General features: G+C 52.0%; 2 protein-coding genes across 2 annotated transcripts; both read left to right on the top strand.

Annotated features, from left to right (window-relative positions):
• Positions 1 to 6,002: 6,002 nt before the first annotated feature.
• Positions 6,003 to 10,438, top strand: LOC121878969 (basic salivary proline-rich protein 1-like). Its single transcript, XM_042385420.1, has 4 exons — positions 6,003 to 6,030; positions 6,384 to 6,633; positions 9,764 to 9,839; positions 9,947 to 10,438. The coding sequence occupies exons 1-4, from the start codon at positions 6,003 to 6,005 to the stop codon at positions 10,436 to 10,438; spliced, it is 846 nt and encodes a 281-aa protein (XP_042241354.1).
• A 543-nt stretch (positions 10,439 to 10,981) lies between these two features.
• LOC121878968 (bile salt-activated lipase-like) lies at positions 10,982 to 11,644 on the top strand. Its single transcript, XM_042385419.1, has one exon. It carries the CDS (start codon positions 10,982 to 10,984, stop codon positions 11,642 to 11,644), a length of 663 nt encoding a protein of 220 aa, XP_042241353.1.
• The last annotated feature ends 885 nt before the right edge of the window (positions 11,645 to 12,529 follow it).

Genomic DNA, 12,529 nt, shown 5'->3' with positions numbered 1-12,529 from the left:
AACAACTCAACAGTAACAGACGAGTCGTACCCAAAGTAACCTTCACACAGTGAGGTCCCAGGTACCCAGTGATAACGGCCCGTGAGACCCCAACAACAACCAGGGATGTGTTAATCCGTCTACGATAGGAAGGACTGGGGACCACACCTCACTCATATAACACCATCTGTGAGGGAATTACTACACCACGTGAGGTCCCTCATAACACCATCTGTGAGGGAATTACTACACCACGTGAGGTCCCTCATAACACCATCTGTGAGGGAATTCGTACACCACGCGATGCCCCTCAAAGCACATCTGTGAGGGAGTTACTACACCACGTGAGGCCCCTCATAACACCATCTGTGAAGGAATAACTACACCACGTGAGGCCCCTCATAACACCATCTGTGAAGGAATAACTACACGTGAGGTCCCTCAAAACACCATCTGTGAGGGAATTACTACAGCACGTCAGGTCCCTCATAACACCATCTGTGAGGGAACCACTACACCACGTGAGGTCCCTCCTAACACCATGTGGGAGGGAGTTACTACATCACGTGAGGTCCCTCATAACACCATCTGTGAGGGAATTACTACACCACGTGAGGTCCCTCATAACACCATCTGTGAGGGAACCACTACACCACGTGAGGTCCCTCCTAACACCACCTGGGAGGAAGTTACTACATCTACATTAATCTGTATGTTCACTATATGTTCCTTTACCTTTCTCTAATGAAGACTTTTGTTAAACCACCAATGTATGTAATAAGTCATTTATGACCAATGTATATTTTCAGCCTTCGGGCTGCAGAACTTTTTCAATAAACCGTTAATTATTATTATTATTATTATTATTATTATTATTAAAAGTAAGGAGGGTGAGCAGGAATAGGGAAATATTAAAAAAAGGAAGATGGAGAGAAAGAAGGAAGAACAGAAAATGAAGGAAAGAGGAGGAATGTGGGTGGAAGGAGAATTAAGCCAAGGATGGAGGGGGAATAACAGGGAGAGGTGGAGTGGGAGTTAAAACCATGGAAAGTATATAGGAGGACGCGCGCCTTAAAGCTACTTAATGTAGATCCCCATAGTCGCACTATTTAAATAACGGGAAAAGTTGCGTCGGCTGTTTGTTATGACTCCTGGCCACTGGGCTGCGTAACAGAGACGTGACCGATCGCCCAAACGGCTAACGAGCCAATGAGTGGTGAAGAGGATAAAACTAAAGTAAAAGAGATGAAAGTGACACAAACAAGGCGAGACGGAACGGGCCTCACCAGTGCGGCACAAATAAAATCAACAATAAAGACCTGAGGTTTCATTACTTCCCAAACGACAAGAGGTAAGTACCCTGTAGATATATTTTGTAAGCGTGACACAAGTATAAACCATACTGTATTTTGAAAAGCAAGCAGAGATTTGAGTCTCATGAACCAGGGTTCATTTTCAAAGTACACAATATGGTAATGTTGTGGGAGACCGTACCAGAAGGATTTCATGGAAATGCACCAAATTTTTATTTGTTTGGATGATATTAAATAAGAAAATGCTATGGCAATGCACAGAACCTCATCTAATTTACCTAACCTTACCTAACATGGTAAATTTGTAGTCTCGGACACCACAAGTTCTCGAAGTTGAAATTATATTTTTTCCAATATTTTTTAGGAGGTAAAACTGCGTTTGTAATGGGAACGTCATAGAAGAAAAGTGTCCTAGAATTGTTGAAAACAATTAAATATAAGATGAAAGTCTCAATATTCGAGTGATGTACAAAACTATAATACTGCCAAAATAAATATAGTTCCATGGTGGTACTCTACCAAATTTTAACCGCATCTTTTACTTCATTCAATTAAGTAGTTCGTCATTTGTCATGTCATGGGCACAGTTGTACTGATAATATTTTCACACTCATACTTATTCATATTATGCTCCGTCGTCTATAGCCCAAGCGGCTAACGAGCAGATCAGTGGTGAATGGAAAGTGGCTTATATGAATCCTATCTTCAAGAAGGGCGATCGTCACTCCACGAACTACTATAGACCGGTGAGCCTGACCATCGTAATATGTTAAGTACTTGAGAGTATTATCAGAGATGCCGCAATGGAACATCTAATACGAAACAACATGGTTTTATGCCGGGGCGCTCCTGTTTAACACAATTGCTCAAGGTATTAGATATTTGGACCCATATTCAGGAACGGGGTGGTAATATCGACATTATTTACCTAGATTTTGCCAAGGCTTTCGACAGTGTACCCCATGAAAGGCTGAAAATCAAACTGGAAGGGTACGGAATTCGGGGAAATGTCCTAGCGTGGATAGAAGACTTTCTACATGACCGCAAGCAGTGTGTGGTGATTAATAGCACGAAATCGTCATCTGTACCTGTCACAAGTGGGGTACCACAAGGCAGTGTGTTGGGCCCGCTGTTGTTTGTTTGTTTCATAAATGACATGCCTGACGTTGTATACTCCTCCATACAAATGTTTGCCAATGTCGCCAAGTTATTTCGGGAAATTAAGACCCAAGCGGACTGTGAAGAGCTGCAGAAAGACCACTGTGGGCTCCAGGAATGGTCGAAGAAATGGCTGCTGAGATTCAATGTCACGAAGTGTAAGAGGATGCGCCTGGGGAGTACCAACGGTAAGGAGGCGTATCATATGTCCCAACGGGATGAAGAAACTGCACTAGTTGAGACTGAATGTGATAAGGACCTAGGTGTGTATGTTGACAATGAGCTGAAGTTCTCGGGCCATTGCGAGAAGAAGGTAAACCAAGCAAATAAATTATTGGGTCGTTCAGATATCTAGACGGTCCGGCCCTCGTAACGATCTTCAAGAGTGAAGTGCTTCCCCATCTGGAGTACTGTCACCCCGTCTGGTCCCCGAGATATGCTAGGGACTGTCAGTTGGTTGAAAATGTTCAAAGGAGGGCTAACAGACTGGTGCCTGCACTTCGGCACCTCAGCTACCCTGAGAGATTGGAGCGCCTGAACTTACCTAGCTTATAATACAGACGGGCAAGGGGTGACCTAGTTGAGGTGTATAAGCATCTCAGGGGGCACTACTCAGTCGAGTGTCCTTACTTGGAGCTGGCGGACGCTCGCCCCACAAGGGGTCACAACTCAAGATTGAAGAAGCCGCAAGTCCAGAAAACTGTGAGGGCAAACTTTTTCGGAGTGAGGATTGTAAACTCTTGGAACAATCTACCAGAAAGTGTCGTGACGGCACCGAGTGTGAGCTCTTTCAAGACCAGACTTGACCAACACTGGAGCGGGTTCAGGTACACTCAGGAGCCGGTGCATGCCCAGTACTTGCCAACAGTGCGTGACAGAGACGTGACCGATCGCCCGGGCGGCTCGCGAGCCGATCTTTTGGTGAAGAGGATAAATGAAAATGAAAAGTAATCAGAGACGAGACCGATCACCAAAGCGGCTAACGAGCCGATTAGTGGTGAAGAGGATAAATGTAAAAGTAAAACATGTATGAAACGAGCGAGTTACCCCTAGAAAAAGAATTGTATTCTGTATTGCCCCTGTATCGTAATTTTTTAATTATGATGTTGTTATATATGTGTATGTTTATATGCTGCCTTTATTGATTATATATACATTATATATTATGTTACTTCTTACCAAAGTCAGAAAGTGTTTAGGCTTGTGTAAATACGAAATGTGTTAGGCACGTTGTACGACGAACAACAGAGAATAAACGCTCTTGGTAGACTGAGCATGTGGCTTGTCATTCTCCCATTAAATAATGTAAGATACTACAGATGTAACATGTATGAGTAGCATCAAATGATGTATACATACCAGTAGGTGAAGCATTCAATATTCAGTATGTATATGTTGAAAGCTTCAACTTTATTTAAATGCAGTTAAAATTGTACCCAGATGATGTATATGAATTCCCAGCCAAATCTGTGAGAACTGTTTTTGCCTCTTGTCAAGTTACGAGTTATCCATTCAAAACTGAAGTTATATGTCTATGATTCGCAGCCACCAGAGAACCTGATGACTGTATTGAAGTAATTGTTATTTTAGTATTATAGAAAATCTTAAAACATTTATCAGAAAATGTCAAAGCCTCCAGTCCGGTTGTCTAAACGTTTACTTCACAAGAAATGAGTATGCTAATATGAGTATTTGTAACCAATTTAATTGATACATTACAAGTTTTAAAACTGATTAGATTATAAAGATTGGCATTGAAAATTAATGTAGACCCATATTACTAATTTTCATAGGCCAATGTGTACCGTAGCTGATACGGTACCGATAAATAGGTCTGTAAAAATGTATAACTCTACAGACCTCAGTCCTCACTTTGAACACCTTATTCACTACATAACAGGCACTGTACTGTATGTGTTGCTGGGACTGCTAAGAGTCGGTGGCCAGTGCAGACAGGATGTATTAAGTAAACCATGATTGAGCCTGAGGTGTTAATGTGTTATTCTGTAATTAATTAATTAGTTAAACCCCTTAAATTTCAATTCTGAGAAAAAAGTATATATTGATCGTAAAATTACAAAGGGGTAAGGCTTACCTTTTCGACAGTTTTTGCCAAAAAAATTGATTTTGTTGAAAATCACATTATACTGTAGGTACTCCAGAGTATGCTGAATCCGAATATATGGCCCACGATTCGATTGCGGGTTAATTAGTGGTTGTAATGACGCTTGGAATATTTAATTATATTTTTCAATGCTAATTACTCGCCAACTATGGCTTTCCAAAGTGCGAGTTTGGTGTTAATGTGTTATTATGTAATTACTTAATTAGTTAAAACCTTTAAATTTCAATTCTGAGAAAAAAAGTATATGTAAAAACCACCTTACCTCTCACAAAGTTGGTTAGGTAAATCTAGATTAGGTTTCATTAGGTAAGGTTTGAATAAGTTATTGGCATGTATTTCTCTTATCACATTCATTATTATTCAATATTATCTTGAAAACAATTTCACAAAAATTAACACAATCAGTGTGGTCCTTCAGGTGTTAGCTCTATACTCCACCTTTACCCATACTTTCATCTGGAACTTAGATTAAAGGCAAACCAATAATGTTATAACCATCTTTAATATATCTTTAGAATATCCTAGCACAACTTATTGACCTTCAACTTTCAAGGGTATAGGTGATGCATTTCAATGTGGGAACTACTGTACAGGGGCCTGAAGCTGGTAATCAAGTTTGGAAGTTGTGGAAAAGTGATCAAGAAATTGATAAGGAAGAGTGAACATCTAAATGCAATTGAGTTTTTGCCACATAGGAGGACTACAGAGGTAGTCTTTAAGGCAGGCTGTGCAAATTATGTGGAACATTTGCATGTCCAGGGAAAGTAACTTAAAATTCACACTAGGTTTTGCTGAAAATCGCAGTATACGTATTCCTGAGCATGATGATCTATGCTCCACGATTCGATTGCAGGGTTGTAATGATGCTTGTAGTTCCTCCAGGGGCCTTCCCAAGGGCGGTTGGGCCCCTAGGGGCAGCAGCGCCCCCAGGGGACCTTCCAGGGCGGTAGTGCACCCAGGGGTGGGCTTGCCCCCAGGGGACCTCCTTAGGGGTGGCAGCGGCATCAAAGACCCTCCAAGGGGCGGCAGCACCCCCAGGGGTCTTACCAGGGGCGGAAGTGCACACTGGAGCCCTGCCACGAAAAGTGGTGCCCTAACCTCCCCAGGGCGGTAGCGCCCCCAGGGGCCCTTCCAGGAGTGGTGGAGCCCACAGGGGACTTCCCAAGGGCAGTGGAGCCCCCAGGGGACCTCCCAAAGGTGGCGGTACCCCCAGGGGACCTCCCAAAGGTGGCGGTACCCCCAGGGCCCTTCCAGGGGCCCTGCCAGGGGCGGTGGCGCCCTCAGAGGCTCTCTCAAGAGCAGCAGCGCCTTCAGGGACCTTGGAAGGGGTGGCTGCACCCCCACGAGCGGCGGGGGCTTTCCCAGGGGTCTCCTCAGTGGTTGAGGCAACCCCAGGGGCAGCGGCACCCCCAAAGGCCCTCCCAGAGATGGCGGCGCTGTCAAGGGGTCTCCAAGGTGCGTCGGTGCTCTTAGGGGCCCTTCCAGTGGCGGTGTAGTCCCCAGGGCTTTCCTAGAGGAAGCTGCATCCCCAGGGGCGAAGGAGCCCCCAAGGGCCCTGCCTAAGGCTGTGGTGCCCCCAGTGGCGGTGGCGCCCCCAGTGGCGGTGGCGCCCCAGGGACCCTCCCAAAGGCAGCAGCGCCGCCAGGGGTTCTCTCAGGGGCGTCGATGCTCCTAGTTGCATTCCCAGAGCCGTCGGTTCTCCTAGGGGCCCTCCCAGGGGCGACGGCGATCCCAGGAGCCCTCCTAAGGACGGTAGCGCACCCAGGAGCCCTCACAGATACTGGAAGCGCCCCCAGGGGACATCACAGGGGCAGCCGCACCCCAGGCGCTCTCCCTGGAGCGGCGGAGCCCTCAGGGGCCCTGCCAAGGGCTGTGGCGCCCTCGGGGCTCTTCCAGTGGCGGTGGCGACCCCATGGGCCCTCCCAAAAGCGGCGGCGCTACCAGGGGTTCTCCCGGGGGCGTTGGTGCTTCTAGGGGCCTTCCCAGTGGCTCTCCCAAGGGCGGTGATGTCCCCAGGACCCTCTCAGATGCTGAGACTTCCCCAGGGGACCTCACAGGGTGGGGCCGCCCTCAGGGGCTTGATCGCAGTGTCGTACATATTGAATACGTCCATCAATCCCTTACTTAACTGTGATTGGTGTAAATTCACCAATTTACAGCCAATAGGAGAACAGAGCAATCAGTCAGCACAACACCCCAACTTATGTTTTCCTGTTGTATATGTCTTCTCCTTTTTCCTTTTTCATTGTTCAGGATATGATAATACTCTGGAAATGCAATTGCGGTATATTTATTTAACGTCATATCTTCCAGAGTTCTAGATAATGCAAAAACAATTGCCCCCAGGGGCCCTCCCAAAGGAGGTGGCGCACCCAGGAACCCTTGTTTGGGGTAACGGCGGACCCAGGGACCCTGCCAGTGGTGGTGGTGCCCTCAGGGGTATCTGTGACCCCTGGGGGCCTTCCCAGGGGTGGTGGCATTCCCAGGTGCAGCAGCGCACCCAGGAAACCTCCCAGGGACGTTGACGCCCTCAGGGGCACCGGCGCCTCCACGAAACCTCCCAGGAGCCGCGGCGTCCCCAGGGGCAACGGAGGCCCTCCCACAGGGGCCCCCCAAGGGATGGTGGCACCCCCAGGGACTCTTCCAAGGGCAATGGTGCCCCAAGGGCCCTTCCAGGGGTAGTGGCATCCACAGGGGACGTCCCAGGGGCAGTGTTGCCCCCAGGGGCCCTCCCAAGGGCTGAGGTACCCCTAGGGGCCCTCTCAGACAGCGGGCCCCCCAGGGGACCTTGCAAGGGCAGAAGCGTCTCCAGGGGACCTCCCAGAGGCCACCCCAGGGGCAATGGAGGCACTCCCAGGGGGCCTCCTTGTTGGTTGCGGTTACCCCAGGTTCCCAACAAGGGGCTGTGGCGCCCTAAAGGGACTTCCCGGGGCGTTGGAACCCTCAGGGGCCCACTAAAGGACGGTGGCGCCCCCAGGGGCCATCCCAGCAGTGGCGGGGGCGTTCCCAAGGTTCTCCTTAGGGGGATGAGGTGACCTCAGGATCCCTCCAGGGGCGGCGGCGCACCCAAAGGCCCACCCACGGGTGGTAGCGCTGCAGGGGCGACGGATGCCTTCCAAGGGCGCTCCCAGAGGCAGCTGCATCCCCATGGACAGCCGCACCCCTAAGGGCGGTTGTCGCCACCAGGCGCCCTCCCAGGGGCAGCCGCAGCCACAGGGGCCCTCCCAGGGGCACCCGCACCTCAGGGGCCCTCCCAGGGGCACCCGCACCTCAGGGGCCCTCCCAGGTGTGGGGGCGTCCCCAGGGGCTTGATCGCGGTGTCGTACATATTGCATACGTCCAGCTATCCCTTACTTAACTGTGATTGGTGGACTAAAATGTAAATCCACCAAATTACAGCCAATAGGAGAACAGAGCAATCAGTCAGCACAACACCCCAACTTATGTTTTCCTGTTGGATATGCCTTCTCCTTTTTCATTGTTCAGGGTGTGATGATACTGGGAATGCGATGGACGGTATATTTATTTAACGTCATATCTTCCAAAGTTCTAAATAGTACAAAAACAACTACCCCCAGAGGACCTCCCGAAGGCGGTGGTGCACCCAGGCGCTCTCCTTTGGGGTAATTTGCAAAACGGGTCCCTGCCAGTGACTGTGGCGCCCCCAAGGGCTTCTGTGACCCCAGGGGCCTTCCCAGGGGCGGTGCCGTCCCTAGGTGCAGTAGCACACCCAGAGGACCTCCCAAGGGCACCGGCGCCAACAGGGGCAACGGAGGCCTCCCATGAGGCCTACTTAGCGGTGGCGGCGACCCCAGGTTCCCTCCAAAGGGGTGGTGGCACCCCTAGGGGCCATTCCAGGTGCGGTGCCGCCCCAAAGGGCCCTCCCAGGGGTGGAGGCATCCAGAAGGGACGTTCCAGGGTCGGTGTCGCCCATAAGGGCCCTTCCAAGGGCGGAGGTGCCCCTAGGGTCCCTCCCTGATAACGGCGCCCCCAGGGGACCTCCCAGGGGCGGCACCGCCCCCAGAGGCCACCTCAGGGGCAATGGAGGCACTCCCAGGGGGACCTCCTTAGAGGTGGCGGCTACCCCCAGGTTCCCAAAAAGGTGCTGTGGCGCCCCGAGAGAACTTCCCGGGGCGGTGGCACGCTTAGGGGCCCTCTAAGGGGCGGAGGCGTCCCCAGGAGACATCACCGGGGCGTCGCCGCCCCCAGGGGCTTGATCGCAGTGTCGTGCATATTGCATACGTCCAGCTATCCCTTACTTAACTGTGATTGGTGGACTAAAATGGAAATCCACCAAAATAAACCAATAGAACAGGGGTTCTCAACCAGGGGGGAATTCCCCCCAGGGGGGGAATTCAGGTTTTCAGGGGGGGAAACTGATTCGGGAGCAAGAGATATGTTCGATGAGAAATCAATCACAGAATTTTGGCCCTTGATGCGCGATTCCTACCCAAAAGTGGCAGAAAGAGCTATCTGTGCTTTGCTTCCGTTTGTGTCGACATATCTTTGTGAGTCAGGCTTTTCAACTCTGTTGCAAATTAAAACGAAGCAACGTAGTAGATTAGAGGTAGAAAATGACCTGCGTTGTGCCCTTTCAAGCACTCCTCCGTGTATCCCAGAATTGGCGAAGAAAAAACAATCACAGGTTTCTCATTGACTGTAATCTTCATCTGAATAAAATTAATTACAAATTTACAATATCCTGGTATTCTATTGAACTTTTTGTTTATTGCATTATGCTTCAGTTTGGTCTGTTAAGTAATTCATTATAAATATATAAAAAATATTTTACTTTTATTCAAGTTTTATAAATCCATCAACATTTTCAATTGGCATTTAATTTGTAAAACTCCACTATAAAAATAATCCATGTAAAATTGTAAATGTATATGTACTAATATGGAAAAAATAAAGGATTTTCAGTATTATATACATATTATTTGGAATGCACTTTTTGAGGCAGACAATCTTGGAAAGGAGGGGGGATTGACATTCTGACATGGTGAAAGGGGTGCATGGGGCAAACAAGGTTGAGAACCACTGCAATAGAAGAACAGAGCAATCAGTCAGCACAACACCCCAACTTATGTTTTCCTGTTGGATATGTCTTCTCCTTTTTCATTGTTCAGGATGTGATGATACTGGGAATGCAATAGACGGTATATTTATTTAACGTCATATCTTTCAGAGTTCTAAATAGTGCAAGAACAACTGCCCCCAAGGGACCTCCAAGGGGCAATGGCGCCACCAAGGCACCTTCCAGGGTCGGTGGCGCCTCCAGAGGCCATCCCACGAAAGGTGGCGCACACAGGGGATTTCCCAGGGGCAGTGGTGCTCCCAGGGGCCCTCTCAAAGGCGGCATTGCTCCTAGGGGTCCTCCCAGGGGCATCTGCAACCCCAGGAGCCCTACAAGGAGCATGTAGCGCCCCCAGGGGCCCTCCCAGTGGCAGCGGTGCCCCCAGGGTACCTCCCATGGGCAGTTGCGCCACAAGGTTCCCTCCAAGGGGCTGTGGCGCCCCTAGGGGCCCTGCCAGGTGCCTTGGAGCCCACAAGGAACCTTCCAGGGGCGGTGGAACTCCCAGGGGCCCTCTCAAGGTCGGTGGCGCCCACAGAGGATTTCCTAGGGGACCTCCCAATTGCGGCGGTGCTCCCAGGGGACCTCCCAGGGGCAGTGGCACCCCCAAGGGATCTCACAGGATGCCATCCCCCGGGCATCGATATCACCAGGGGCCCTCCCAGGAAAGGTGGTGACCCCAGGATCTTTCCAAGGGGTGGTATTGCCCCCAGGGGACTTTCCAGGGGCGGTGGCAGCCCCAGGGGCCCTCCCAGGAACGGCAGGGGACTTCCTAGGGGGCCTCCTTAGGGGTGGAGGCGCCCCCAAAAGCCCACTCACAGACAAAGGCGCCCCAGGAGCCCTCCCAATGGCAGTGTGTGGCCTCCAAGGGGTGGTGGCGGCTCCAGGAGCCTTCCCATGGGCAGTGACGCCCCACAAGGGCCTTCCCAGAGGTGGAGGCGCCACCAGGGGCTTTCCAAGGGACGTCGGTGCTCTTATGGGCCCTCCCAAGGGCAGTGTCGCCCCCGGGGCCCTCCCAGGGGCAGCTGCACCCTCAGGGGTCCTCCCATTGGCAGCTGCACCCTCAGGGGCCCTCCCAGGTGCAGAGGCATCCCCAGGAACCTCACAGGGGCGTCGCCGCCCCCAGGGGCTTGATTGCAGTCATACATATTGCATACGTCCTACTATCCCTTACTTAACTGTGATTGGTGGACTAAAATGTAAATACACCGAAATAAACCAACAGAAGAACAGAGCAATCAGTCAGCACAACACCCCAACTTATGTTTTCCTGTCGGATATGTCTTCCCCTTTTTCATTGTTCAGGATGTGATGATACTGGGAATGCGATAGATGGTATATTTATTTAACGTCACATCTTCCAGAGTTCTAAACAGTGCAAGAACAACTGCCCCCAAGGGACCTCCAAGGGGCATTGGCGCCAACAAGGCCCCTTCCAGGAGCGGTGGCGCCCTCATGGGTCCTCCTTTAGGGGTGGAAGCACCCCCAGGGGCCCTCCCGGAGATGGCGACCCTAGGGGCCATCCCAGGGGAGCTGGCGCCCACAGGGGACTTCCAAGGGCCGGTGGCGCCCCCAGGGGCCCTTTCATGGGTGGCGGTGCCCCTAGCGACCCTCCCAGGGGCATCTGCAACCCCAGGGGCCCTATCAGGGACAAATAGCGCCCCCAGAGGCCCTCCCACTGGCAGCGGTGCCCCCAGGGTACCTCCCATAGACAGCTGCGCCCCAAAGTTCTCTCCAAGGGGCTGTGGCCCCCCCCCAGGGGCCCTGCCAGGTGAGTTGGCGCCCACAAGCGACCTTCCAAGGGCGGTGACGCCCTCAAGGGCTCTTCCAGGAGTTGTGACACCCCCAGTGGCCCTCCCAGGGGCGGTGGCGCCCACAGGGGATTTCCTAGAGGCCCTCCCTTTGGCGACAGTGCTCCCAGGGGACCTCCCAGGGGCAGTGGCACCCCCAGGGGATCTTCCAGGGGCCATCCCCCGTGATGCCGCATCCCCATAGGCCCTCCCAGGGTCGGTAGCACCTCCAAGGACCCTCACAGGGGATATGGCGCACACAGGGAACTTTTCAGGGGCGGTGGCGCCCCCAGGTGCCCTCTCAAGGGCGGCGGTGCCCATAGGGGCCCTTCCATGGGCATCTGTAACACCAGGGGCCATTCCAGGGGCGGTAGCACTCCCAGGAGCCCTCCCAGTGGCAGCGCCACCCACAGGGTACCTCCCAGAGGCAGCTGGGCCCCCAGGTTCCCTCCAAGGTTCTGTGCCACCCCCAGGGGACCTTCCTGGTGCGTTGGCGCCCACGAGAGACCTTCCAGCGGCGGTGGTGCCCCCAGGGGCCCTTCCAGGAGCGTTGGCAGCCCCAGGGGCCCTTCCAGGGGAGGTAGCAACCCCAATAGCCCTCCCAGTGGCCCTCTCAAGGGCGGCAGCACACCCAGGGGCTCTCCTTATGGGTAACGGTGAACCCAGGGCCTTGCTAGGGATGGTAGCGCCCCTAGGGGCCTTCCAAGGGGCAGCAGCGCCCCAAGAGAACCTTATAGGGGCAGTGGTGCCCCCAGAGGCCCACCCAGGGGCAACGGCGCCCCTAAGGGACTTCCCAGGGGCCCTCCCAAGGCCATCTGCAACTCCAGGGGCCCTGCCAGGGCAGTGGCACACCCAGGGGCAATCCCAAGGGGGCACCCATAGGGGACCTCATTAGGGGCAGCGGCGCCCCCAGAGGCCCTCCCAGGAATCAAAACTGGGCAGTGTTGAGGGAACAGGTGGTGATTGTTGTATTCAGTTTTGTTATTATTAAAATGTGTGCCTTTATGACCCTTATTATTTCAACTATTAACTAACACAATTCTCTATCACAGAACTGATGACATATGAGGTGTGATCCAAAAGTTGCCAG

Source organism: Homarus americanus, unplaced genomic scaffold, assembly GCF_018991925.1.
Source record: "Homarus americanus isolate GMGI-L3 unplaced genomic scaffold, GMGI_Hamer_2.0 scaffold4060, whole genome shotgun sequence".
In the NCBI taxonomy this organism is placed as follows: domain Eukaryota; kingdom Metazoa; phylum Arthropoda; class Malacostraca; order Decapoda; family Nephropidae; genus Homarus; species Homarus americanus.
Note: the sequence above shows the minus strand (reverse complement) of the source record. Positions and strands in the feature narration are given on the sequence as shown.

Coding starts and splice junctions, on each gene's coding strand:
- LOC121878969 (XM_042385420.1), top strand. CDS start 6,003: ATGGCGGCGCTGTCAAGGGGTCTCCAAG. Junction 6,031..6,383: donor GCTGTCAAGGGGTCTCCAAG/GTGCGTCGGTGC, acceptor GGGACATCACAG/GGGCAGCCGCACCCCAGGCG. Junction 9,840..9,946: donor CCACCAAGGCACCTTCCAGG/GTCGGTGGCGCC, acceptor CATTGCTCCTAG/GGGTCCTCCCAGGGGCATCT.
- LOC121878968 (XM_042385419.1), top strand. CDS start 10,982: ATGGTATATTTATTTAACGTCACATCTTCCAGAGTTCTAAACAGTGCA.